Raw genomic sequence first — 25,700 nt, 5'->3', positions numbered from 1 at the left:
CAGAAACAACCGGTCTCTCTCACCACCCACCCTGGTGAGCAAGAAGAGCTCCCGTCCTTGTCCATGGAGAGGCAGTGCTGCCTCGGTGTGCGGTATGGTCCTTAAGCCCACCTCGCTCTCCCCACAGCAACAGCGGCGGGAGCGGGAGCAGCGGAAGCTGCAGGAGAAGGAGCAGCGGCGGCTAGAGGACATGCAGGTTCTGCGGCGGGAGGAGGAGCGGCGGCAGGCGGAGCGCGAGCAGGTACAGCGCCGCACTCGCACCCTTGCCCTCCCGCTCCTGCTGCCTGCCGCCCCTGCTCCCCGTGCCCTTCCCCTTCTCTCCCCCACCCCCAGATTCCTCCTATCTTTTCTAGCTTCACTCTTTCTCTCTGTTTTCTCCCACCCTTCAACCCCAACCCTGGCCCCCTCCCTCCTCCTGTCTCCGTGCCTCATTCCCATCTCTTTACCCCAACCCTGACTCTTCCCGGCCCTTCCCTCATCCCCCCTCATTCCCTGTGCCCTCTTCTTCCCCATCTGTGCCGCATGGCCCCCTTGGGGCTCATCCCATCCCCTCCCCTACCTCTCTCTTACTCTTCCCCTGCACCTCCTCATCCTCCCCCCGTTCCTTCCTCTTCCTCCAACTGGCTGCTGCTGCCCTCCTCTGCCTCTTCCTCCTTCCCTGCCCTCTGCCCCCCACCCCACGCCCCGCCCCCCAGGAATATATTCGTCACAGGCTAGAGGAGGAGCAGCGACAGCTCGAGATCCTTCAGCAACAGCTGCTCCAGGAACAGGCCCTGCTGCTGGTAACGGGTCCCTCAGCGTCCTCTGGGAAGATGCTTTTCAGAGCTTCTTTGCTGGAACGGGATGGGAACACTTCAAGGGAAGGGATTCACCCAAGACATCAAGGGAAAACATCTCCTCTCTAGGCAGTTGGAGAAAAGAGAGGGCATGCCTGCTCTAACTCCCAGGGCCACACCCTCCTGAGCCCTCTCTCCCTACCCTTGGGCCCAGGAATACAAGAGGAAGCAGCTTGAGGAGCAGCGGCAGTCAGAGCGTCTGCAGAGGCAGCTGCAGCAGGAGCATGCCTACCTCAAATCCCTGCAGCAGCAGCAGCAGCAGCAGCAGCTTCAGAAACAGCAGCAGCAGATCCTGCCCGGGGACAGGAAGCCCCTGTACCAATATGGTCGGGCCATGAATCCCACTGACAAACCAGCCTGGGCCCGAGAGGTACTCACTGCCTCTTTGCCTCCTGAGACTGCAGGCCCACCGCCTGAGGCCTGGAGAGCCACAAGAAGTGGTTGTTTACAGTAGCAGGCACCGAGCAAGGGAAAAGAGCACACAGCACAGAGCATGGGGTGGGAGTGGTTAGGGCAGGTGGGACCCTACATTTTCAGAACAGGGAGGCAAGAGCTGGCCTGCTTGACATCCCTTCACATCACAGGTAGAAGAAAGAACGAGGATGAACAAGCAGCAGAACTCTCCCTTGGCCAAGAGCAAGCCAAGCAGCACAGGGCCTGAGCCCCCGATCCCCCAGGCCTCCCCGGGACCCCCAGGACCCCTTTCCCAGACTCCTCCTATGCAGAGGCCAGTGGAGCCCCAGGAGGGACCACACAAGGTGAGTCTCCGCGCCTGTCTTAACGCAGACACAGGGAGCTGTGCTCAGAGCACAGGTACCCACACCCGCTCAACTCTGAGCCAGGACTACAGAGCACAGGATGTGTGGGCAGAGACACTTACTTGCTTCTTGCTGCCTGTGTTTGTCCTGACGTAGCTGTCCTCAGGCTCTAGGAACCCCCTGTCCTTCAATGGAGGAAGGGATAACTAAAGTCCCTTCCCACCTAGACTCCAATTTGCAGGTGGGGACGTGCCCTGGAGCAGGCAGCCCACCCTCCCTGGTCTCTCCCTGCAGAGCCTGGTGGCACACCGGGTCCCACTGAAGCCATATGCAGCACCTGTACCCCGATCCCAGTCCCTGCAGGACCAGCCCACCCGAAACCTGGCTGCCTTCCCAGCCTCCCATGACCCCGACCCTGCCATCCCCGCACCCACTGCCACACCCAGTGCCCGAGGAGCTGTCATCCGCCAGAATTCAGACCCCACCTCTGAAGGACCTGGCCCCAGCCCGAACCCCCCAGCCTGGGTCCGCCCAGATAATGAGACCCCACCCAAGGTAAGGACAGCCCTGTGGGACCAGGGCAAAGCAGAGGACTGGTCAGGAAAGGAGGAGGGGAGTGGGGTAGGCCACACAGAGGAGGAGTACAGGGTGGGGAGGGAGAGGACGCTTAGGCGCCACCCTGCGGGAGTCAGCCACGCAACAGAGGAGGCACGTGGCTGTGTGGCATCGATCCCTGTGGGGAGTGTGGGAATAGAGAAACACCTGGGGTGTGTAGGAAGCACTAAGGAGCAGATGATTCCAAGTCAGAACCGCAGCTCCACCATCTCCCAGCTTCATCACCTTGGATGTACTCGTTAGCGTCCCTGAGCGTCAGTTTTCTCACCCATAAGAGCGGGGAAGCACACCTTCCAGAGGTGAGGCTTGAATGTCTGAAGTGCCCGTTGCAGCGCCAGCTCGCAGCACTCGGCCTTCTCTCCACAGGTGCCTCAGAGGACCTCATCTATCGCCACTGCCCTTAACACCAGTGGGGCTGGAGGCTCCCGGCCAGCCCAGGCAGTCCGTGCCAGGTAATGCCTGGGTAAGGCAGCGCCTGGGTGAGATCTGAGGGCAGCCTAGGGAGTAGGGGGCACAGGGACTTTACCAGCCTAACCGCCTAGGGGTGGGCAAGCCCCAGCCCCATCACCTCAGCCCCCTCCGCCCCCTCGTCGCCCCTGTGCTCCCTTCACAGACCTCGCAGCAACTCCGCCTGGCAAATCTATCTGCAAAGGCGGGCAGAGCGGGGCACCCCCAAGCCTCCAGGGCCCCCTGCTCAGCCCCCTGGCCCGCCCAACGCCTCTAGGTAATGGAGTTGTCCCCCGACTCACTCCCACCTCTCACTTCTGCCACCTGCTACCCTGGTGATGGCTCCCTCTGCAGTGCAGCTCAGCACCCCAGAGAGGGGAGCACCCTGCCTCCCTGACCCTGACTCTGCTCCCCCAACAGTAACCCTGACCTCAGGAGGAGCGACCCTGGCTGGGAACGCTCAGACAGCGTCCTCCCAGCCTCTCACGGGCACCTCCCCCAGGCTGGCTCACTGGAGCGGAACCGTGTGGGAGGTACGTTAGCCAGGGCCAGGCAGCCTGCCCTGGGCCTGGAGTCTTATCAGGATGGACTCTGCCTGTGGTGGCTTTGGACTGGGACACCCACAGGGACAGGGAGGACCTGGGTGGGTATGGAACTTGGGGCTGAGTTCTGGGGCTCAGGGCCGAGGGGTTAGCCCAGGTGTGGGCTTGAGGCCATCCCTTGTCCAGGTATTCATGACCTTTCTTCTTCCACCCTGCTGTGTCCAGCCTCCTCCAAACTGGACAGCTCCCCAGTGCTCTCCCCTGGGAATAAAGCCAAGCCTGATGACCACCGCTCTCGGCCAGGCCGACCCGCAGTGAGTCACCTGGTGCAGGCATGGCCTGCCTCATCCCGCTTTGGGGCTTAGCAGCAGGATGGCGTCAGGGGTGGCGTCTCCACTGACCTACTGAGAAGGGCTGTGGGGATGGAGGGCCTGGTGCTTCTCACGGTACTAACCTTTTCTAACCTCTCTCCTAACCTTTCTCCTGGCTGCCCTTCTTCCCTTGTGGCCCCTCCCAGAGCTATAAGCGAGCGATTGGTGAGGTTAGTGAGATGGGCCTGCTTGTGGGAGCCCCTCCTATGGCCCTGCAAGGGTCTCCTAGCACCCTTTGTCTACCTCCACCCAGGCCCACCTTCTCCCTGCCCCTCATGTGGCTCCTCCCTGCAGGACTTTGTGTTGCTGAAAGAACGGACCCTGGACGAGGCCCCTCGGCCTCCCAAGAAAGCCATGGACTACTCATCATCCAGCGAGGAGGTGGAGAGCAGCGAGGAGGATGAGGAGGAGGGCGAAGGCGAGCCATCAGAGGGGAGCAGAGACACCCCTGGGGGCCGGTACGGCATCAGACATGGGGCCCTCCTGCTCCAAGCCACAGGGAGGGCGGGAAGTGGTGCAGGGAGAGGTGGGACTTTGGGGCACGTCTGAGGGAGAGTGACTCCCTTTTCTAGAGAGTGGGCTGAGGGTGCAGGTTCCTTCTCTCTCCCACTGTCATGTGTGTTGTGGGGTGGCCTCTTCAGGTGCCTATCTGCCCCTGTGCTAGCCTGCCCTGCGTGCCCTGCAGGGAAGCACCTCACAGTGGAGCAGGCTGTTTTGAATAGAGAAAAAGCCTGGGCTCTGGCTGCCATCTGCTGCCTTTGGCACTTCCATGGTGGGCAGGACCTAGAGAAGCCCCACCTTCTTTTCTCACAGCAGCGATGGGGATACAGACAGCATCAGCACCATGGTGGTCCACGACGTCGAGGAGATCACCGGGACCCAGCCCCCGTACGGGGGTGGCACCATGGTGGTCCAGCGTGTGAGTGAGCCTCCGCTCCCCTGCCCTGTACCTGTGTGTCATCCTCAGCCCCGTGCCAACCCTGCTCTCTGTCCTGTAGACCCCTGAAGAGGAGCGGAGCCTCCTGCATGCTGACAGCAACGGGTACACAAACCTGCCTGATGTGGTCCAGCCCAGCCACTCCCCCACCGAGAACAGCAAAGGCCAAAGCCCACCCTCGAAGGATGGGAGCACTGATGTAAGTGGGCTTGAAGCAGGTCCGTCGGAGAGAAGACCCCTGGTGGTGGGCAGGAGATCCGGGTCTCGGGGAGGATGGGGTGGAGCACTGGGAACTGGCCAGCCGGGGTGCCAGTTGGGGAGCTGGGGCCTGGGAACAGCAGCAGGGGCAGGGCCAAAGCTGGACTTCACTTGTTTGCCTGACTGCTGCCCCCCCCACCACAGTACCAGTCTCGTGGGCTGGTAAAGGCACCTGGCAAGAGCTCATTCACAATGTTTGTGGATCTTGGGATCTACCAGCCTGGAGGCAGTGGGGACACCATCCCCGTCACAGGTGAGAATGGGGTCCAGGGGCCACGTGGGGGGAGCAGAGGTGGTCTTGAGACACAGCCTCATAAAGCATAGGCACAGGACCTCTCCCTTGAGCCCTAGCTCCTGCCCAGACACAGAGGCAAGGAAAGGCTTTTGTGACCCCTCCACAGGAGAGGAAATGCCTAGAATAGCCAAGGGACCTGGGCAAAGGCTCAAAGTTAATGAGGGATAGAACTGGGACCTGAGACAGGGCTTTTGACTCCAAGGCCCATGCTCTATCCCCCCCTCCTATGCACCTCCCCATCTTCCCATTCTCTCTCTTTTATGCGTATTACGAGGTGCCAAGACCTGATAGAGGGGATGGAGGGAAAAAGAGCTAGGGTGAGAAGCTGCAGCTCCTCCTTCCGCCTCCTCCTTCTGGCAGCCCTAGTGGGTGGAGAGGGCACTCGGCTTGACCAGCTGCAGTACGACGTGAGGAAGGGTTCTGTGGTCAACGTGAATCCCACCAACACCCGGGCCCACAGTGAGACCCCTGAGATCCGGAAGTACAAGAAGCGATTCAACTCCGAGATTCTCTGTGCAGCCCTTTGGGGTAAGCCAGGCCAAGGGTAGCTAAGAGGGGTCTGGCGTGGCTTCCATGCTCCTGGTTAGATGAGGGCCTGGCCAAGCCTCTGACCTGCCAAGGGCTCCTATTGCAGGGGTCAACCTGCTGGTGGGCACGGAGAATGGGCTGATGTTGCTGGACCGAAGCGGACAGGGCAAGGTGTACGGACTCATTGGGCGGCGACGCTTCCAGCAAATGGATGTGCTGGAGGGGCTCAACCTGCTCATCACCATCTCAGGTACAGGGCTGGCCAGTGGGGGAGGGAGGAGGGGCTGAGCTCCTTGGCACTGTCACCTTCTTCTGCCTGGGAGGAGGGCAGCCTTGGTCCAGGTGCTGGAAGGTGGGGCCACACTTCCTCACCCCTTGTGGTATGCAGACAGAGGAGGGTGGGGCGGTGGCAGCCGGGCCTCAGCTGAGAATGGGGATGTGTGTATGTCCGTCCGTCCCTCAGGGAAAAGGAACAAACTGCGGGTGTATTACCTGTCCTGGCTCCGGAACAAGATTCTGCACAACGACCCAGAAGTGGAGAAGAAGCAGGGCTGGACCACTGTGGGGGACATGGAGGGCTGCGGCCACTACCGTGTTGGTGAGGATGCCACAACAGAGTGGCCAGCGAACACTTGTCATAAAGATAGAGAAATGGGCCTGGGTCAAATGGCTGAGAAAACCTGGCAGCCAGGGACTTGGGGCCTGGGTGGGGCAATCTAGTGACAGACACAGGGAGGTGCCCCAGGCCCAAGAAGAGAAGTCTTAGCATCTCTTTTTTTCTCCTGCCCCCAGTGAAATATGAGCGGATTAAGTTCCTGGTCATCGCCCTCAAGAGCTCCGTGGAGGTGTATGCCTGGGCCCCTAAACCCTACCACAAATTCATGGCCTTCAAGGTAATCCCAGCCTCAGCCCCCAACCCCATCCCCAGTCCCAGTGCCTCTCCCTGTGCCCCTGAGCCCTCCTCTCCTCCGATTGCCCGCAGTCCTTTGCCGACCTCCCTCACCGCCCTCTGCTGGTCGACCTGACAGTGGAGGAGGGGCAGCGGCTCAAGGTCATCTACGGCTCCAGTGCTGGCTTCCATGCCGTGGATGTCGACTCGGGGAACAGCTATGACATCTACATCCCTGTGCATGTGAGCTTGGCGGGGCTGCTAGGGAGTGGGATGGCCCAGTCCAGGCGCCAGCCATGAGACTCCAGCCCACCTCCTCCTCCCCAGATCCAGAGTCAGATCACACCCCATGCCATCATCTTCCTCCCCAACACCGACGGCATGGAGATGCTGCTGTGCTACGAGGACGAGGGTGTCTACGTCAACACATACGGGCGGATCATCAAGGATGTGGTGCTGCAGTGGGGAGAGATGCCCACCTCTGTGGGTGAGTGAGCCCTGCCCCTGAGCCACATGCCCCTGGAGTGGTCCCTGCTCAACCCCTCACTTGTGTTCCCCACAGCCTACATCTGCTCCAACCAGATAATGGGCTGGGGTGAGAAAGCCATTGAGATCCGCTCTGTGGAGACAGGGCACCTGGACGGGGTCTTCATGCACAAACGAGCCCAGAGGCTTAAGTTCCTGTGTGAGCGGAATGACAAGGTGAGAGGCCCTTTCCCTCTGAAAGCCCTTTGGCCCCTGGGCAGAGTTCTGGGGGAGAGGATGGTGGTGGTATCTTCCTGCAAGCAGACCTCTCTGGGAGCTTGGAGGAGAGCAATCACTCCCTCCCACAGTCCTGGGCTCTCTGCAGCTCCTGAGGACTTTACAGCTGGCGCCCAGGGGGTGGGTGGTGCATCCTGCCCCATAACATCTGACCCGTTCCTCCAGGAGAGGGCACTCTTATCTGCAGCCTCTCTCCCTCTCACCTCTTCTGCCCCCCCTTCTTCCCCTCTCCCAGTTGGGACCCCCAACACTTGGTGACTTCTCCTCCTGCCCCCACCAGGTGTTTTTTGCCTCAGTCCGCTCTGGGGGCAGCAGCCAAGTTTACTTCATGACTCTGAACCGTAACTGCATCATGAACTGGTGATGGGGCCCTAGGCTGGGGCTGTGCAACACTGGACCCAGCTCCCCCTGCAGCCAGGCTTCCTGGGCCGCTCCTCTTTCCTCTCCCTGGGCTTTTGCTTTTACTGGTTTGATTCACTGGAGCCTGCTGGGAACGTGACCTCTGATCCCTGATGCTTTGTAATCACGTGACCATCCTCTTCCCCAACATGTCCTCGTCCCAAAACTGTGCCTGTCCCCATCTTCTGGGGAGAGACACAGCTACCCCTTACCAGGAATTGAGTGGGCCCGGCCCCTCCCCCCTTTTCTCCATTTAAGAGGAGAGTGCTTGGGGCTTGAACCCCTTACCCCACTGCTGCTGACTGGGCAGGGCCCTGGACCCCTTTATTTGCACGTCAGGGGAGCCGGCTCCCCCCTTGAATGTACCAGACCCTGGGGGGGGTCACTGGGCCCTAGATTTTTTTGGGGGTCACCAGCCACTCCAGGGGCAGGGACCATTTCTTCATTTTCTGAAAGCACTTTAATGATTCCCCTCCCCCCAGACTCCAGGGAATGGAGGGGGGACCCTGCCAGCCAAAATGTTCCCCCCTCCTAACCCTCATCTCTTCTAGCCCATGCCCTTCCCTGGTGGAGGGAGGGAGCAGGGAGCCCTCACTCTCCATGCCCCTTGCTTGCATCTGTATATAGTGTGAGCAGCAAGTAACCCTCCTCCTCCCTCCCCCCCCTCCCCCCCCACCCCTCCTCAATGTAGTGGCCTTGGATATCCTGTTTGTTAATAAAGACAATTCAACCAGCTCCCACCATTCAGGCCCCATTTTTGCTTTCTCTCACCGTCCTGGATGCTAGGCAGAGAGCCTCCAGGGTGGGGAAGAAAGGGACAGGGTGGGCCGAGATCTGCCATTAGTGAGTCTGTCTCAAGGGGGTAGCACGAGCAGTGCTGGGCCAAGAAAACCTAGAAAAAATGACTGACTGCGGGAGGGCCAGGGCAGCCTCCGCCCTAAACCTGTGAGCCTAAGGGCCACCAGCACTGAGGGTGTTTGGTTCCCACGCGCCAGCAGAGCTGGGCTGGGCCAGGAAGGAGAGGGTTGCCCGGCTCCAGCCTCCCTGTGTGCAAGTCCTGCAAAGGGGTCTCCTGTTTGGCTGAGCTGAACAAAGATAGCGCAAAAGCTGGCAGCCTCCAACGTCCGTAGGGGCTGCCCCTGAGAAAGGCTGGGAGGTCAGCAAGGCTGAATGAAGAGCAGTGAAGACTGGAACCCGAGAGCCTGCATGAACCGTTACTCTCTCTTGCCAACCCCTGGACTGGAGCCAGATCTACACATGCCAAGGAATGGACACACAGCAGCAGTGGGAAGGGATCATAATGCTGTGGTGATTTTGAAATTGATTTTTTTCAAAATTAATTTCCTGCTAGAGTTAGGTGGGAAGTTGAAGTCAGTGTGCGCTAAGGCTGGATACACGGCGGGTAGGGGAGATCAGGCACTTGGTTGAAGTAGGCTCCGAGGAAGATGAGGCTGGAGCCCACGCTGAAGAGCACCAGAGCGGCCCAGAAGCAGATGTTGTCAAGGGCATTCCCCATGCGCACCCAGTCGGACACTTCCTGGGGAAGGGTCAGCACAGTAAAGAGGGAGCTGCAGGAGCCAGAGGCACGAGAGATCCGCCGTGCACCACCGGCCTCTGGCTCCCGTCCCACCTCACTGGTGGCCTCTTGGTGTCTCGTGCTCTCAGCCACGAAGTTCACAGCATCCACACAGCAGCGGACCTCGGGGGCGGCGGCGCCCAGGTTCTGGCAGAAGGCAGCTGGCAGGGAAAACACCAGGGTGGGCCGTTAGGAGACTCCTCTGCGGCAGGCGCCCCCCGCGGCCCGCCAGGCCACTGTGCTTACCTGTCCAGGTCCCGTGCCGGTGCCTCTGTCCCTCAAACACAAGCTCGCTCCGCGGCTTTTTCAGTATCAGCTCCTCTGCGCGGAGCAATAAGCCAACCGACGATGCCCGCCTTGGGGGCGAGGCATCCCGGGGGGCCTCGGAGGGCGGCGGCGGCGGGGACCCCAGCAGGTGCGGCAGCAGCTCCAGTAGAACCTGGGGCGGGGGGCGGGGCTAAGGGGGCGAGGCTAAGCCCGCCCACACCCCAGGCCACACCCCACCCCCACGCTTACATGGCGCAGACGCATAGACATGGCGTGGGTGGTGGGCGTCCTCAGGGACACGTTGAGCACGATGACGCAATTCATGACAATGAGTGTGGCAACAACCATGACGAAAATAAGGAACCTGAGGAGACCGGAATGAGTGATGTCACCATTCCCCCTCCCAGCTACGGAAGGCGCCACACGCCCTCTGACCTCACAAACACTTCTCCCCCCACGAGGTGGTTATGCCCTCCAGTTGCGCCCCCTCAGCAACTACAGACGCGACGACCAGACCTTCTCCCTTCCTACCACCTGCGGTGGCCACGAAGGGGACCCCCAGCTCCCTGGACACCCTCATGTGGGTCTACCACTTCCACAGCTCCACCGAGATAAGGCTACACCCGCCGAGGGCGGCACCTCGAAAACCAATGGGTAGTTCTCCCGCTAGCCCCCGTGATCCCTGCCCTGCGACTCCACTGCCCTGTTCCTCCTCCAGGTGGCCCTCCAGCCCCCGCTTCTGTCTTCCCTGGAACTCTCCGTGGCCGCAGCCCATGAGTATCTGGAGCAGAGGTTCAGAGCGCTGAAGTCCCTGGAGCCACGGGAGCCAAAGTTACAGGAGATATCACCTGCCCCGAAGCCCACCCTGGGGCTGGTGTTAAGAGAAGCCGCGGCCAGCCTCGTCAGCTTCGGCGCCACCTTGTTAGAGGTGGGGTCTGGGGGACTGAGGATCGCAGCGATCGGGCAGCCGCAGCAAGGACCTCTGCCTTCCCGCTAACCTCTGGGCCCCCAATGCAGATCTCAGCCCTGTGGCTGCAGCAGGAGGCGCGGCGACTAGAAGGCGGCGACAGCAGCGCGGGCTCAGCCCTAGACGTCGGGGATCCGAGTGCAGCACTGGCCCAAGTAGCCCAGACCGCTGGGCAGGGGGCTCGGCAAGCTGGGGCTGCAGTGGGCGCCAACACACGGCACCTCATCCAGGGAGCATGGTTATGCCCATGTGGACGAGGTCTGGAGGGGTCCGCCTCATTCCTGCGACGGTGGCAACAGCAGCTGGGCCTCGGAATCCCCAGGGAACCGGTGCGCTCGGGATGCAGGGTGAGTTGGGGGGCCAGAGGCGGCGGGGCTGGGAAGGCACTAAGCCGGACCATCTCCCTACAGAGATACTCAGGAGACCTCCAGGTGATGGCCAGCAGCAGTGCGGAGGACGGCGAACCAGAGAATCCATCCCAGTCCCAGCCCCAGCCCCATCCCGCGTCCAAATAAAGCTCAGGAGGGGCGAGACAGCCAGAGCTTCTCCTGGGGTCTCAGGGTTTTGCCACGCCCCACCCAGCCGGCCCTCGGCCCCGCCCTTCAGACTGGCCACGCCCCTGAGTGGGGCACCACCCGGACCCGCTCAGCCCTCACCTGCCCAGCAGCGGCACGCTCAGAGAAGTCTCTGGGATTTTCTGGGCAATGAGGAACAAGAAGACGGTCTGGGCAAGCAGGACATTGATGGAAACCGTGCATTTCTGGCCGCCGGCTGGAGGGATCGCCAGTGAGAGCGGGCCCCGCCTCCGGGAGCTAGCCCGGGTTTGGGTGTGAGTTCGGGGCTACTGCTTACCCTGCGCAGGCAGGAAGTAGGCAAGCAGCACCAGGCCCGAGATGAGCACGCAGGGCACGATGATGTTAATGACGTAGAAGAGCGGCTTCCGTCGGATGATAAGCGAGTAGATGACGTCAGTCTCCCCTGGGCCGTCGGTGGCGTCAACGTCGTGGCGGCGGATCACCCCCGGGCAGAAGTCGATGGCCCACTCACCGTTTTCTGTGGGACGGGGTCGCGATCAGCCGGAGCCGGGTGCCCGCAAAGCCGACAGCGGGCCGAGGCGGCGGCTGCGGCTGTCTGCACCAGGGTCATGGGCCGTCAGGATGGGGGCAATTCGGGCGGAAAGGGGCATTGTCGGTGAGGGTATAGAAAGCGAGAAGGCAGGACTAGAGTAACTGTGGAAAATGATTTCAGAGGCCAGGCCCGGTGTTTCACGCCTGTAATCCCAGCACTTTGGGAAGCCGAGGTGGTGGGTCTCCTGAGGTCAGGAGTTCGAACCCCATCTCTACTAAAAATACAAAAATTAGCTGGGCATGGTGGCATGCAGCTATAATCTCAGCTACTCGGGAGGCTGAGGTTGGAGAGTCGCTTGAACCTGGGAAGCGGAGGTTTCAGTGAGCTGAGATCATGCCACTACACTCCAGCCTGGGCAACAAGAGCGAAACTACGTCTTTAAAAATAAATAAATAAGTAAATAATAAAAATGATTTCAGGACAGGGGCAAGCTAAACCCGGTTGCGGAAGCCATCCTCCAGTGTTGTTGGTCAGGGGCAACCCCACTCTGGAAGTCCCCTCTCTGGACCCTGTCTAGAAGCAGGTTTTTCTGAGCAGGCCGGGGATTCACCAGTATAGGCCTCAGTGTCGATGTCGATCTTGTTGATGGTCTCACCATCGTCATCTACAGCAAAGGTTAACTCCACCTCTTTGGCATTGTACGTCTGGGAGCTGTGGAGCCAAGGCCGAGCGCCCACCCCACAAGCTCTGACCTGGGCCCTGGCCCCAGGCCCAGCCTTGGAAGCTGTGATCTTGCAGGGCCGCGAGGCTCCACCCCTTCACCCAGGCCCAGCCCGCGCACCCCTGTTCCCACCTGGACCTCGGGCCTCGCTGGAGCGTCCCTCCCGCTGCTGATGCCTGGCTCCACCTCCAGCATGAGGCCCCGCCCCAAGGGCGGCGCTTCCCGGCTGGCCCCGCCCCCACATGTCCCTCCCATGATCTTCCGAGCCTCGGAGTAACTCTTCCCACCGGAAAATGAGTGAGCAGTTCTGCCAGTCGAAGGGGAAGTAGGTGACCTCCACGGCGCAGACGCTGCGGTAGATGGCCGGAGGCAACCACGTCACGGAGCCGCCCTCGTAGATCAGCACATTGGAGTCGTAGGCCACGCCGAACTGGCCGTCAATACTGTGGGCTCGGCGAAACAGCTTTTTGCACAGATCCGCATCCCCTCGGAGTATCCCCTTCCCCAGCCAAGTCCAGCCCGCACCCCAGGCCGGCTTCCCTCCAGCCTGGCGTCTGGCCCGCTCCTCACTTGTTCTCCAGCACAATCTCTGGCAGCCATACGAGTTCTGAAGGGACTCTCAGGGTTTCTATGCCCCCAAAGTCATCCTTGCTGTAGTTGAGTCGGTAATCCTGCCAATCCTAAGGAGTTGGGGGACGGAAGGACGTGTGCCCTGCATCTCCCAGCTGGCGCTGCCTGGAGGGATCGGAAGAAAAGGGGTCCCCTGGACAAGACCTCACACTTCCCCCCAGATTTGACTCACGATTCCAATCCAGACGCTGGTGGTGAGAGTCTCCTCTTTTTCATTCTGCAGATGGGAGATGGGGATGATTGAAGTGAGATTTCAGGGCCAGATGTGAGCTTTAGGACAGCTCAGCGGCTGGGGCCAGAAGTGGAATTTTAGGCTTGAAGCGAGGGTGGGGATATCTTACCAGTGAGATGAGATTCGTCAGGGTGACCTTGAGGCTGATGGTGACAGTATCCTCAGGCCCCCGTGCTGGCCGGCTTCCTGGGTCATAGTTGTCGAAGAGATGGTGATAAAGACGCAGCTCCTCGTTCTTCCCCACACCCCTGCCTGTGATGGGGTCAAGAAGAAAAGGTCATTGGCAATGAAGAGGCTGGAGCACCTCTCCTCTCTGCCTCCTCTGGGTCCTCACAGGTCTCTGCAGCTGTGTATTATCGGTATCTGTCTCCTAAACCAATTATACTGTGCCTGGGGACCAAATATTGTGTCTCAGTCTCCATCTTGGTCTCTGTCTTTGCCTTCCCAGTCCCTTTATGTCAGTATCTGTATGTGTCCAATTGCCTCCCCCGGCCACAGTCCATACCGAGAAGCCCCAAGAGGAGCAGGACCCCAAGCAGAGGCCCTGCCATCCTGCTGCCTGGTTCTCAGGGTTATTCTGAGCTCTGGAAGGCTTGGAGGAGGCAGGCCAGGGTGCCTGTGTGAGGGGGAGGAGGGTGTTAGTTCCGGGCTGTATTAGGGGACTGTTGCCTAATCCTCTACTCACCCCTGCTACAGCTGGGGACATTTTGGCTCCTTCCAGAGGCAGCTGCCCCATCCTGTATTTCCAGCCCCGGTCCCCACCCCCCACACCAACAGCCGGGCCAGGCCCAGCCCAGCATCCTTTGCCTGGTCTTTGGCCAGCTCCCCAGCTGCAGAAGTAAGCCTCTCCTGAGAGGTACCTACAACCACAACCCTAGTAGCAAGGGGCAAGGGACGCTGCTTTCAACAGGCACTGGTGTCCTTTGAGTAAGCTGCCCTGTGTAGGTGACCCTGCCTAATGAACACATCTGGGGATGTGACATACCCCTTGCCTCCCATTCCCACCCACGTGGAACACACACTATCGCCACCCACAGCCAGGCCAAGCTCACACTAATGCCTTTCCTGCCGACTGAGTGGCAAAAACCAGTCTCCATAAAAACCTGATAGACAGGTGGTCACAGGAGATCAGCCCTGCGGTAACAGAGATTCCACCTGACAAAGGAGATCATGTGATAATATAGGGCCCACCTCCTTCCACAACCTGATCGCCAGGTTTGCCCTTCCCAGCCCCTTTGGACGTGAGCACCAGCCAGACTTCTGTTTCTCCTTGTCTCTCCCTGCTGCCCCCTTGTGGTCAGAGATGATAGTACCGTCTTCCCCATCCTACTCTCCTAAACACACACACACCTGATAACATCTTAACTGATCCTTTCGATGTTCCTTTTATGGGGGTGGGGGGGAACAGGATCTCTCTCTATCATCCAGACTGGAGTGCAGTGGCACCATCATAGCTCACTGCAGCCTCTCGAACTCCTGGGCTAGAGCAATCCTCCTGCCTCAGCTTTCCAAAGGGTTAGGATTGCAGGCATGAGCCACTGCACCTGGCCTATTTTTTTTTGTTTTGTTTTTGAGAGGGAGTCTCGCACTGTTGCCTGGCCTGGAATGCAATGGCGCAATCTCTGCTCACTGCAAACTCCGCCTCCTAGGTTCCAGCGATTCTTCTGCCTCAGCCTCCCAAGTAGCTGGAATTACAGGCGTCTGCCACCACGCCCAACCTGTTTTTTGTATTTTTTAGTAGAAATGGGGTTTCACTATGTTGGTCAGGCTGGTCTCCAACTCCCCACCAAATGATCAGTCCGCCTCGGCCTCCCAAAGTACTGGGATTACAAGCATAAGCCACCTCACCTGGCCTCAGTTTCTTAAAGTCACCTTCTTGAACCATTCTAATCACCTGGAGGAGTGCTTGTTTTAAATGCAGATTCCTAGGCTGGCTCCATTCCCAGAGAATTCTGATTTTGGGAATAGGGTGATAGAAATCTGTATTTTTAGAAAATTTTTAGAAAACTATCCAGGTGTTCCTCATGAGGTAGGAGGGGCTGGCCTAAGCACATTTTCTGCCGTACACCTCACTTCCTCACAGCAGTCCAGCAAAGCAGTGATCACTGTCCTGAATACATGAAAAAGGACTCTAAGGTCAAGGTCCAGGGTCACATAAGGAGACTGGCAATAACGCATGAGATGTATCAATCAACTCTACTGACCACATACACCTGTGTTTATTTTACACTTCACAAAACACTTTCACATCATCACTTTTGGGTCTCCTTTCCCCACCTATGAGGTATGTCATAATCGCCTCCATGTTACCAGCAAGGACACACCAAAGACCTGAGTGTCCATGGGGCTCCTTGTCCATTTCCCACACATGCGTGAAGCCTCTCTTTCCACTGTTGCCTTATCACCCCAGATTTTCCTTCCAGACTCCCTTTCTGGGTTTCTTTGACCCAACTCACCTCTTTGCATGTGGCTGGTACATGGACTAGCTTTTTTTTTTTTTTTCTCTTCCCTGAGAATAAGTCTCATTCTGTTGCTCCGGCTGGAGTGCAGAGGCACAATCCCAGCTCACTGCAACCTCCACCTCCCAGGTTCAAGTGATTCTCCTGCCTCAGCCTCTCAAGTAGCTAGGACTACAGGTGCCTGCCACCATGCCCATCTAATTTTTTTTATTTTTAGTAGAGGCAGGATTTCACCATGTTAACCAGGATGGTCTCAATGTCCTGACTTCGTGATCCACCCACCTTGGCCTCCTAAAGTGCTGGGATTAGAGGCGTGAGCCACCATGCCCGGCCACATGGACTAACTCTCAAATCTGTGCTGCTGCTTATTCCAGAGCTGCTGGATCAGGGCTTGGGACAAGAGTTGTGATAAATGCAAATATTCAAACATTAATGGACACTTAACAAAGTTTCCCCTTACAGGGCCAGGTGCTATGGTTATTGAGATGAATAAAACAAGCTTCAAGAAGTTACCATCTAATGACAGAGACCTATCAACAGCCAGTGGCACTAGACTGTGAAAAGCATTTTTTTTTTAAAAAAAAAAAGGTACTATGGAAACTATAGGTAGGGTGAATCAAATCTGTCAGAAAAGCAAGGTTTCAGGCCAGGCACGGTGTCTCATGCCTGTAATCCCAGCACTTTGGGAGGCCGAGGTGAGTGGGTCACCTGAGGTCAAGAGTTTGAGACCAGCCTGGACAACATGGTGAAACCCCGTCTCTACTAAAAATACAACAATTAGCTGGGTGTGGTGGCGGATGCCTGTAATACCAGCTACTCGGGAGGCTGAGGCAGAAGAACCCCTTGAACCCAGGAGGTGGAGGTTGCAGTGAGCTGAGATTGCGCCATTACACTTCAGCCTGAGTGACAGAGCTAGACTCCATCTCAAAAAAAAAAAAAAAGAAAAAGAAAGAAAAGCAAGGTTTCAGCCAGGCACAGTGGCTCATTCTTGTAATCCTAACTCTTTGGGAGGCCAAGGCTGGAGGATCACTTGAGCCCAGGAGTTCAAGACCAGCCTGGGCAACACAGTGAGATCCCCATCTCTACAAAAATAAACAAAAAAAAGTTATCCAGGTGTGGTGGTGCATGCCTGTAGTCCCAGCTACTTGGGAGGCAGAGGTGGGAGGATTGCTTGAGCCTAAGAGATCAAGGGTACAGTGAGCTATGATCAAACCACTACACTCCAGCCTGGGTAACAAGTGAGACCCTATCTCAAAAAAATGAACTTTCTGGCCAGGTGTGATGGCTCATGCCTGTAACCCCAGCACTTTGGGAGGCCAAGGCAGGTGGATCACCTGAGGTCAGGAGTTTGAGGCCAGCCTGGCCAACATGGTGAAACACCATCTCTACTAAAAACACAAAATTAGCTGGGTGTGGTGGCGGGTGCCTGTAATCCCAGCTACTCGGGTGGCTGAAGCAGGAGAATCACTGGAACCCAGGAGATGGAGGTTGCAGTGAGCAGAGATCAGCCACTGCATGTGCGGCTGCGAGGGGGAGGCACATGGCAAAATATTCGAGCTTATGTACGTGACATTTGAGGTCGGAGTATGGAAAAATACTGATGCAGTGGTATGTTATTTGTACATGGGAATGAAGCTCCTTGACCCTGAAAACAGGACAGGAAGTAGAGTGTGTGGTGTAATAAACACTGAAAACAGCCTCCTGAGAATGCGGTTTGAGTGTGTACAAAGTCACAGGTGCCTCAGTAACCCACCTCAAATGGCCTTCTAGTGAATGTCTGTAGTTCATACAAGCCCTTTCAATAAATACTTGGTGGACGGATGCTGGGGCGGACTCTCAGAAGAGCTACCCTCTAGCCCCGCTCGGTTGGAACTGTACTTCATTCTCTGCATTCACTGCAAGCTATAAGCTCTGCAACTGGTGCCCCCAATGTGATCGCCTAGAATTTACGCATTAAGGTGAAAAGCTCATCAATTTTTTGAGAATCCCGGTAAGGGATTCCTCCCATCAGGAGGATGGGACACACACATAAGATATCAGGGGCTAGGTTATCATGGGTCAAGAAATGACCAAAGAGCAGAAAGTATTTTTTAAAACAGTGCAACAGCGACTTAAGGCTGTCCAGTGCACTGTAGAGCCTGGAGCTCTACACGAGCTTATGCTCTTAATTCGGCAGGAATGCCCTTGGTTTCCTCATCAAGAAACCTTAGATTTAGAGTTATGGGAGCAGGCAGGTCCCTGCCTGAAAAGAGAATATGGGCAAGGTCATTTTACTAATGTTACCATTTTGACCACCTGGGCACTGGTACGCTCTGCCTTGTATGCTCTTTATCCTCCACGTTGCAGTGAATCAGACCACCCATCTTCTCCACCTGGAGGGAATTCAGGAGATTTAAAGGAGAAGGAAAAGCAGGAACCAGAATAACAAGGAGACCCCTCTCCCTCCTTCATTCCCTTCTACGGGGACTAAGGAAGAGATTTTTTTCTAGTGAGGAAGAGGATGAACTAGACCCTTTTCTTCCACCCTTAAAAGGACCTACATTCATTGGCCCTATTCAGGCAACAGGGCCTCCCATCCCGCTTCAGGAGATTGGAGACTGCCCAAGGAACGGTTCTTGGATAAGACCCCCCTCCCCACCGTCAGCGAACGTCTATATGATCGAGTGGCCACGTCTCCACAAACTTCCCTGCTGGAGGGGTGTCTCCAGGAGGAAGGAAAGTGGCCGATTACAACCGTCTCCCTAATATGCAAGTTCTCACCTCTTACTTCCAGCATCGGCCTTTCCCTGGAGCATAAGGGAAAGTTGCATGCTGCCTCCTGGGTTTTCTACCAGAAAGCTCTGGATTTCTTGCTGCTCACAGAGGCCTGAGTTGCTAAGATGCCATGGAGTGCCCATTTAGTCACTGGCAGTCTGGGCAAGTTGCCCCTTTCTGGGTTTGTGAAGGAGGGGAGGCCAAGAGGTACAGATCAAGTCCCTGGATGGCTGCAGGCAGCTCCAGCCTGGTCCTAAGAATCCTCCTCACCATGGTCACCTGCCTTAGTAACTGTGCCCAGAAAGTGGCCTGCCGCTTGCTGTGCTGCCGCTACTACTTCTGCTCATCCCTGCCACCCCCGCATGTCTCAGCTGCCAAGCAATTCCTTGTCTTCCCTGGCCCTTAGGAAAAGGGCTAAGAAACAGTCCATGTGCACCCTGACCTTATTAGCCTAGGGTGGGCAGAGGGGTGTGGAGCAGCCTAGAGTACAGAGCTCCGGGGGAAAAGCCTGCTAATGAGGGCGCTCTCCTGTAGCCATATGTTAAATGCTAACTAGGCTGAAGTGGACGAGCCCTGCCAGCTGCTGTCGTCTTCAGAAGATAGATGCAGTGGTAAGGAATGCTTGTTTCACTTTTTTATAAAACCTTTAGAAACACCGTGGCTGGGAAATTTCGAAGCAGACCCTGTGCTGCATGTCTGCTCCTCCCCTGAGCCTCTCTGCTTGGGGGTAGTAAAAATAATAAAAAGCCCAGTATGTTTTTAGTACCTTACCTGAGCGTAGGTGGTCTGGAGGATGAGGGGAGTAGCCTTCTCACAGCCTGTTACCCTCTTGCCGCCAGTCTCCACGCTTATATACACGTGCTTTCCCACCTGGTCATTTTCTGGCCTCTTGCTGCCACATGTAGTCTTCCTTCCTTCCTCTCAGGGTAAGGGCAGCCACAGGTGGCAGGCTGTTAAAATAAAAGGCTGCCTAAGGAGCCCGGAGTAGATGGGAAGAAATTGGCCACAGCCTTGCTTTCCCAAGCTCATTTCTAAAACATTCCAGCTAAAGGCTAATGCAGGAGAATGGCCAGCACCTAAGGACATTTTTTAAAGTTTTTTGGATTTTTTTTTCTTTTTTCTTTTACACAGTTAAGCTAGCTCAACGCAGGTTTATTATCCTGGCGACTTGCAGTTACATTTTATTGACTTTCTAAGGCCAGGAAATATGGTAAAAATTGCTTAAAATTTTCAGCCCTTCCATGCCTTAGTTTAACAGGTAGGCTTTATCTTTGCCATTTCTGTATTTTATGTGTTATGTACTGTCTCAGAATCCTTCTAAACATATACAAAAGACCACAAATTTAATAGCTTCTCTTCTCATAAAGGGGTGCCGACGTTGCGTCCAGTTGTCAGAATATGACCATGCTGTTCTTTTCCTACCGTTATGCAAGGAAGAGTTTCATACTCTTAGCTTGTAATCTTGATTGGCAAGTAGCAATGGCTGACTCTATTGGTAATATCAGCTTCTATTTACCAGCCTCTAAGCTTCTAAACTTTTTACAAACTGTGCCTGTTAAATTTGTGTCTATTGTTGTCTCTAAGCTTTTGTTTCATGCCACTACTGTCTTTAAAATGTTCAAAAAAAACAAGGAAGAGCAGCTACAGTGTGGCAAGATGCTATGCAAAACTGGCAATACAAAATCCAGGAACATTTTAAAACTACACAACAGGTGGAGTTAGGTGCCCTAATATTGGCTTTACAAACTTTTCCTCACCAAGACATAAACGTAGGGATTCTGCTTATGCAGTGTATGGCATTACTCATTTAGATATTGCACATGTGAAGGGCATTACTAATGCATCTCTACCAGCTTTGTTTCTTACAGCGCAAGAGCTCCTCTGTGCCTGTCATCACCATCTTTATATCGTCCACATTTGCTCTCATTCTAGGTTACCTGGTCCCTTGTCAGAAGGAAAAGCTTGAGCTGAAGCTCTGGTACAGCCACAAATGTGACTTGCAGACTTTCCTGCATTTTCTTGAGCTCAAGTTGATCATGCCTTTTTTCATCAGAATGCTCGAAGTCTTAACAGTTTCATTTAACACTTGCTCAAGCTTGAATAATTTTTAAAACTTGTCCTGATTGCCAACGGCATTCTGTCCTTTTTCCTTAGGCTTGATGCCAACCCGCAAGGTCTGGTGCCTAATGCTATCAGGCAAATGGATGTTACTCAGTAATCTGTCTCAAATGACCATCTAGTGGATGTTTGTTTGTAGTTAATACAAGCCCTTTCAATAAATACTTGGTGGACGGATGCTGGGGCGGACTCTCTCGGAAGAGCTACCCCAGCCTCGCTCAGCTGGAACTGTCTGAGTACTTTGTTCTTGCTATTCACTGCAAGCTATAAGCTCTGCACTGCACTCCAGCCTGGGTGACAGAGCGAGACTCCATCTCAAAACACACACACAAAAATGAAGTTTCCCCTAGGATTCCTGCAGTTTCGCACATGGACTACAACTCGCTGGACCAGAGTCAGAGGCCAAGGCAGCTCTAGGGCCTGCCCTGCCATCTCTCTGTCTCTGCTGCTCTGTCTGCTCTGTGCTCCTCTCGCCTTCTCAGCACTGCCCATTCCCTCTACTTTGCGTGTCCCCTTTCTTTCTTTTTTTTTTTCAGATGGAGTCTTGCTGAGACTACAGGCACCTGCCACCACACCCAGCTAATTTTTAAATTTTATTTATTTATTTATTTATTTTGAGACAGAGTCTCGCTCTGTCGCCAGGCTGGAATGCAGTGGCATGATCTCAACTCACTGCAACCTCTGCCTCCCGGGTTCAAATGATTCTCCTGCCTCAGCCTCCTGAGTAGCTGGGACTACAGGTGCCCACTAACACACCCGGCTGATTTTTGTATATTTAGTAGAGATGGGGTTTCTCCATGTTGGCCAGGCTGGTCTAGAACTCCTAACCTCGTGATCCGCCCACCTCGGCCTCCCAAAGTGCTGGGATTATAGGCATGAGCTACCACGCCCGGCCCGGCCTGTCCCCTTTCTACTGTGTAGTTTCTGTTTTCTCATCGCTTGTGTGTCTTTTCACCATGGTCTTGGCCCCAGACCAACTTCTTGACTTCTCTCTGCAGAGGCAGCCAATGCACTTTTGCTCTGGTTGCTACTGCCCGATGCTAGGAAAGCTTGGGGTGCATACACGGAGAAAAGGTTATGAGGCTGGCCTCAGACTGTCCTGTTTAGGATGGATGGTGGGTGTGGCAGGCCCTACGACACCACATGTCCAGTGCCTTTCACCCTCTCCCAACCCAGCCCACTTCCTAAATGTTTAGCTCCCAAAACGGCCCATCATGATCCCATTTTCACTGCCAGAACTGAAATATATACAAATATGTGAAATATAGATAAATCAGGCTGGGCATGGTGGCTCACACCTGTAATCCCAGCACTTTGGGAGGCCAAGGCGGGTGGATCATGAGGTCAAGAGATCAGGACCATCCTGGCCAACATGGTGAAACCCCGTCTCTACTAAAAATACAAAAATTAGTGGGGCGTGGTGGTGTGTGCCTGTAGTCCCAGCTACTCAGAAGGCTGAGGCAGGAGAATGCTTGAACCCCAGAGGCAGAGGTTGAAGTGAGGAGAGATCCTGCTGCTATACTCCAGCTTGGTGACAGAGCAAGACTCAGTCTCAAAAAAAAAAGAAGAAGAGATATAGATAAATCAATACAATTGATATAAATTCACTCTATACTCTCTAGCAGGATTGAAACTTGAAATCTTGCTTCTGAAAGTGATTATGAGGAAAAAAATCTAATAATCTGATCAAAAAGAGGGCAGAAGATTTGAATAGACATTTCTCAAAAGAAGACATACAAATGGCAAACAGGCATAAGAAAATGTGCTCAGCACCATTGGTCACCAGAGAAATGCAAATCAAAACTACGAGATAGATATCATCTCATCCTAGTTAAAATGGCTTATATCCAAAAGACAGGCAATAAATGCTTGTGAGGATGTGGAGAAAAGTGAAGCTCACACACTGTTGGTAGAAATGTAAATTAACACAGCCACTATGGAGAACGGGCTGGAGGTTCCTCAAAAAAACTAAAAATTGAGCTACCAAGGATCCAGCAATCCTACTGCTGGGTACATGCCCCAAAAGAAGGGAAATCAGGCTGGCCACAGTGGCTCATGCCTGTAATCCCAGCACTTTGGGAGGCTGAGGCAGGTAGATCACCTGAAGTCAGGAGTTCAAGACCAGCCTGGCCAACATGGTGAAAACCTATCTATACAAAATTAGCCAGGTGTGGTGGCACATGCCTGTAATCCCAGCTACTTGGGAGGCTGAGGCAAGAGAATTGCTTGAACCTGAGAGGTTGAGGTTGCAGTGAGCTGAGATAGCTCCATTGCATTCCAGCCTGGGCAACGAGAGTGAAACTCTATCTCAAAAAAAGAAAAAAAAAAGAAGGGAAATCAGTATATTGAAGAGATATCTGCACTCCTCTGTTTGTTGCAGCACTAGAACTAGCTGAGAACTAGCAGCACTACAATCGCTAAGATTTGGAAGCAACCTAAGTGTTCATCAACAGATGAATGGACAGGCAGGGTGCAGTGCCTCAGGCCTATAATGCCAGCACTTTGGGAGGCCAAGGCAGGAGGATCGCTTGAAGCTGGGAGTTCAAGACCAGCCTGGGCAATATAGTGAGATCCCATCTGTTAATAAATAAATAAAATTTGAAAAAACATATAAATGGTAAGCCAAGATCACGCCACTGCACCCTAGCCTGGTAAACAGGAGTCAAAATTCCATCAAAAACACAACAGAAAAACAGGTGAATGAATAAAGAAAATGTGGTACATATACACAATGGTGTACTATTTAGCCATAAAAAAGAATGAGATCTGGCTGGGCACGGTGGCTCAGCATGTAATCCAGCACTTTGGGACACTGAGGCAGGTGTATCACAAGGTCAGGAGTTCGAGACCATCTTGGCCAACATGGTGAAACCCCATCTCTACTAAAAATACAAAAATTAGCTTGGCACGGTGGTGCATGCCTGTAATCTCAGCTATCTGGGAGGCCGAGGCAGGAGAATTGCTTGAACCCAGAAGGCAGAGGTTGCAGTGAGCCAAGATCATGCCACTGCACTCCAGCCTGGTGACAGAGCGAGACTGTGTTTCAAAAAAAAAAAAAAAAGATAAGATCCTGTCATTTGGAACAACATGAATGGAACTGGAGATCATTATATTAAGTGAAATAAGCCAGGCACAGAAAGACAATCAAAGCATGTTCTCACTTATTTGTGGAAGCTAAAAATCAAAATGGTTGACTTCATGGACACACAGTGTGGAAGAATGGTTACCAGAAGCTGGGAAGGGTAGTGGGGGGTAGGGTGGTAGGGGGGATAGTTAATGGGTACCAAAAAAAATAGAATAAGACCTACCGTTTGATAGCACAGCAGAGTAACTATAGTCAATAATAACTTCATTGTACATGTTAAAATAGAATATAATTGGATTGTTTGTAACTCAAAGGATAAATGAGGGGATTTAAAAAACAGTGATTATGGCAGGGGCCCTTCAAAAAAACAGTCTCAGCTCAGAGTCCAGTGTCCTCTGTTCTAAATAGTCCCACCCAGGTGTGATTTCCATCCATTCTCCAAATGATAGGCTAAATCCTCAACTCAAGCACCATGACTACATCATGTATAAACAATACATCACACACACACCCACAACATAGAAAATGCAACAGTGGAGGCCGGGTGTGGTGGCTCACACCTGTAATCCAAGCACTTTGGAGGCCAAGGTGGGTGGATCACCTGAGGTCGGGAGTTCAAGACCAGCCTGACCTACATGGTGAAACCCCGTCTTTAAAAAAAAAAAAAGAAAAGAAAAGAAAGAAAATGCAACAGTGGGCTGGGTACAGTGGCTGAAGCCTATAATCCCAGCACTTTCGGAGGCTGAGGTGGGTGGATCACTTGAGATCAGGAGTTTGAGACCAGCCTGGCCGACATGGTCTCTATTGAAAATACAAAAATTAGCCAGGTGTGGTGGCTCACACCTGTAATCCCAGCACTTTGGGAGGCTGAGGCAGGTGAATAACCTGAGGTCAGGAGTTTGAGACCAGCCTGGCCAATATGCTGAAACCCTGTCTTAAAATAAATAAATAAATAAAAACACAAAAATTAGCCAGGCATGGTGGTGCATGACTGTAATCCCAGCTACTTGGGAGGCTGAGGCAGGAGAATCACTTGAACCCGGGAGGTGGAGGTTGCAGTGAGCCAAGATTGTGACACTGCATTCCAGCCTGGGCCACAGAGCAAGACTCCATCTCAAAATAATAATAATTAAAAAATAAATCAATAATAAAATGAAATAGTGGGCAAAACTACATTTGAACCGACAATCTGCATAGCTGAGGTGTTTGTGGGTGGGGGGTTAGAGTGAGTAGAAATCGTCATCCCTGGATGGCTGCACCCATATATGGAAGCATGGGCCATGGGCCCCAGGCATGGTCTGCACTCACCGGAGAGCACCAGGGCTGGAGCTGCAATCTGGGAGTGACCAGCAGATCCCATGGGCATCCACCTGCTGCCTTGCTCCTCATGCTGCGGGAGTTTCTGTAAGGGGCTCTTGCCACTTCCCATGTCACAGCAGTGCACTCCCACCAGTGCTAGGAGCAGCGCTCAGCCACTGTCTTTGTCTGGGTTTGGTTTGCTCACACTGAGGACTGCCTGGGGGGCTGAGACTTCCTGCCGAGTTAGTAGAGTCAGGCACAGGCCTGCTAGCCAGGGCTGTATTTTCCCCAGAACCTGAGTGGGCTGCCTGACAATTTCCCCTGCACACACACACACACACACACACACACACACACACACACCCCAGGATGTTTGACTTCTGAGTTAGACCCAAAGAACTCAGCTCAACAGGAAGCCACTCCCTTCGCCTACTGGCTTCTGGCTAGCAGCGTAGAACAGCTGCAGCTGCCCCAGCAGCCAGGCTGCCAGGCCTCAGCTTCTCTGCCTCCAGTGCCCTCACAGTGCAAATATCCCCAGCCTGGCCTGAGGAGGGCCCCCTCTCCATTCCATACAAAGACCCACTCTTGATTTGTGAACAGAATTAGGCTTGGCTGAACCAAAGCAGGGAGGTGTAGTAGACCCGGATTTCTTTTTTTTTCTTTTAAGACGGAGTCAGTCTCACTCTGTTGCCCAGGCTGGGGTGCAGTGGTGCAATCTTGGCTCACTGCAACCTCTGCCTCCAGGTTCAAGCAATTCTCCTGCCTCAGCCTCCCAAGTAGCTGGGACTACAGGGATGCACCACCACACTCAGGTTTTTGGTATTTTTAGTAGAGACAGGGTTTCACCATGTTGGCCAGGTTGGTCTCAAACTCCTGACCTCAAGTGA

General features: G+C 54.6%; 3 protein-coding genes across 18 annotated transcripts in view; 2 read left to right on the top strand and 1 right to left on the bottom strand.

The window, feature by feature from the left end:
• Positions 1 to 8,380, top strand: part of MINK1 (misshapen like kinase 1) — a 62,459-nt gene extending 54,079 nt beyond the window's left edge. For 3 of the 16 annotated variants that reach the window (XM_012460574.3, XM_021672732.2, XM_064367607.1), the window contains 22 exons: positions 128 to 241; positions 696 to 782; positions 991 to 1,206; positions 1,421 to 1,594; positions 1,889 to 2,149; positions 2,576 to 2,661; positions 2,823 to 2,933; positions 3,077 to 3,189; positions 3,424 to 3,512; positions 3,716 to 3,739; positions 3,864 to 4,027; positions 4,383 to 4,488; positions 4,568 to 4,705; positions 4,909 to 5,017; positions 5,420 to 5,587; positions 5,694 to 5,837; positions 6,051 to 6,185; positions 6,380 to 6,480; positions 6,570 to 6,719; positions 6,804 to 6,963; positions 7,039 to 7,178; positions 7,519 to 8,304. In XM_012460574.3, coding sequence (XP_012315997.1) covers positions 128 to 241; positions 696 to 782; positions 991 to 1,206; positions 1,421 to 1,594; positions 1,889 to 2,149; positions 2,576 to 2,661; positions 2,823 to 2,933; positions 3,077 to 3,189; positions 3,424 to 3,512; positions 3,716 to 3,739; positions 3,864 to 4,027; positions 4,383 to 4,488; positions 4,568 to 4,705; positions 4,909 to 5,017; positions 5,420 to 5,587; positions 5,694 to 5,837; positions 6,051 to 6,185; positions 6,380 to 6,480; positions 6,570 to 6,719; positions 6,804 to 6,963; positions 7,039 to 7,178; positions 7,519 to 7,602 — 2,874 coding nt within the window. In that variant the 3' untranslated portion in view covers positions 7,603 to 8,304. Of the gene's footprint in view, positions 1 to 127; positions 242 to 695; positions 783 to 990; positions 1,207 to 1,420; positions 1,595 to 1,888; positions 2,150 to 2,575; positions 2,662 to 2,822; positions 2,934 to 3,076; positions 3,190 to 3,423; positions 3,513 to 3,715; positions 3,740 to 3,863; positions 4,028 to 4,382; positions 4,489 to 4,567; positions 4,706 to 4,908; positions 5,018 to 5,419; positions 5,588 to 5,693; positions 5,838 to 6,050; positions 6,186 to 6,379; positions 6,481 to 6,569; positions 6,720 to 6,803; positions 6,964 to 7,038; positions 7,179 to 7,518 lie in introns of all 16 variants that reach the window. The other 13 variants (XM_012460585.3, XM_021672745.2, XM_021672735.2 and 10 more) reach the window with 12 other exon arrangements.
• Positions 8,381 to 8,527: 147 nt separating this feature from the next.
• CHRNE (cholinergic receptor nicotinic epsilon subunit) lies at positions 8,528 to 25,440 on the bottom strand. Its single transcript, XM_012460569.3, has 12 exons — positions 24,823 to 25,440; positions 13,208 to 13,350; positions 13,039 to 13,083; positions 12,807 to 12,916; positions 12,524 to 12,679; positions 12,126 to 12,226; positions 11,300 to 11,500; positions 11,104 to 11,218; positions 9,730 to 9,844; positions 9,460 to 9,652; positions 9,268 to 9,374; positions 8,528 to 9,174 (listed from the first exon to the last, which is right to left on the bottom strand). The coding sequence occupies exons 1-12, from the start codon at positions 24,941 to 24,943 to the stop codon at positions 9,019 to 9,021; spliced, it is 1,563 nt and encodes a 520-aa protein (XP_012315992.2). The 5' UTR covers positions 24,944 to 25,440; the 3' UTR covers positions 8,528 to 9,018.
• On the top strand, positions 9,759 to 10,962 carry CUNH17orf107 (chromosome unknown C17orf107 homolog). The gene is made up of 3 exons (XM_012460570.3): positions 9,759 to 10,089; positions 10,197 to 10,408; positions 10,498 to 10,962. Exons 1-3 carry the CDS (start codon positions 9,948 to 9,950, stop codon positions 10,960 to 10,962), a joined length of 819 nt encoding a protein of 272 aa, XP_012315993.3. The 5' UTR covers positions 9,759 to 9,947.
• Positions 25,441 to 25,700: the final 260 nt, after the last annotated feature.

This window comes from Aotus nancymaae, unplaced genomic scaffold (genome assembly GCF_030222135.1).
Source record: "Aotus nancymaae isolate 86718 unplaced genomic scaffold, 86718_ANA_hifiasm-v0.15.2.pri h1tg000072l, whole genome shotgun sequence".
Taxonomy (NCBI): Eukaryota; Metazoa; Chordata; class Mammalia; order Primates; family Aotidae; genus Aotus; species Aotus nancymaae.
The sequence above is the reverse complement of the archived record's forward strand: the minus strand, read 5'-3'. Positions and strand labels throughout refer to the sequence as shown.

Coding starts and splice junctions, on each gene's coding strand:
- CUNH17orf107 (XM_012460570.3), top strand. CDS start 9,948: ATGCCCTCCAGTTGCGCCCCCTCAGCAACTACAGACGCGACGACCAGA. Junction 10,090..10,196: donor CCACTTCCACAGCTCCACCG/AGATAAGGCTAC, acceptor TGTTCCTCCTCC/AGGTGGCCCTCCAGCCCCCG. Junction 10,409..10,497: donor TCGGCGCCACCTTGTTAGAG/GTGGGGTCTGGG, acceptor CCCCCAATGCAG/ATCTCAGCCCTGTGGCTGCA.
- CHRNE (XM_012460569.3), bottom strand. CDS start 24,943: ATGGGAAGTGGCAAGAGCCCCTTACAGAAACTCCCGCAGCATGAGGAG. Junction 12,680..12,806: donor GAGATTGTGCTGGAGAACAA/GTGAGGAGCGGG, acceptor CCGAGCCCACAG/TATTGACGGCCAGTTCGGCG. Junction 9,653..9,729: donor TGTCTATGCGTCTGCGCCAT/GTAAGCGTGGGG, acceptor CCCCCGCCCCAG/GTTCTACTGGAGCTGCTGCC.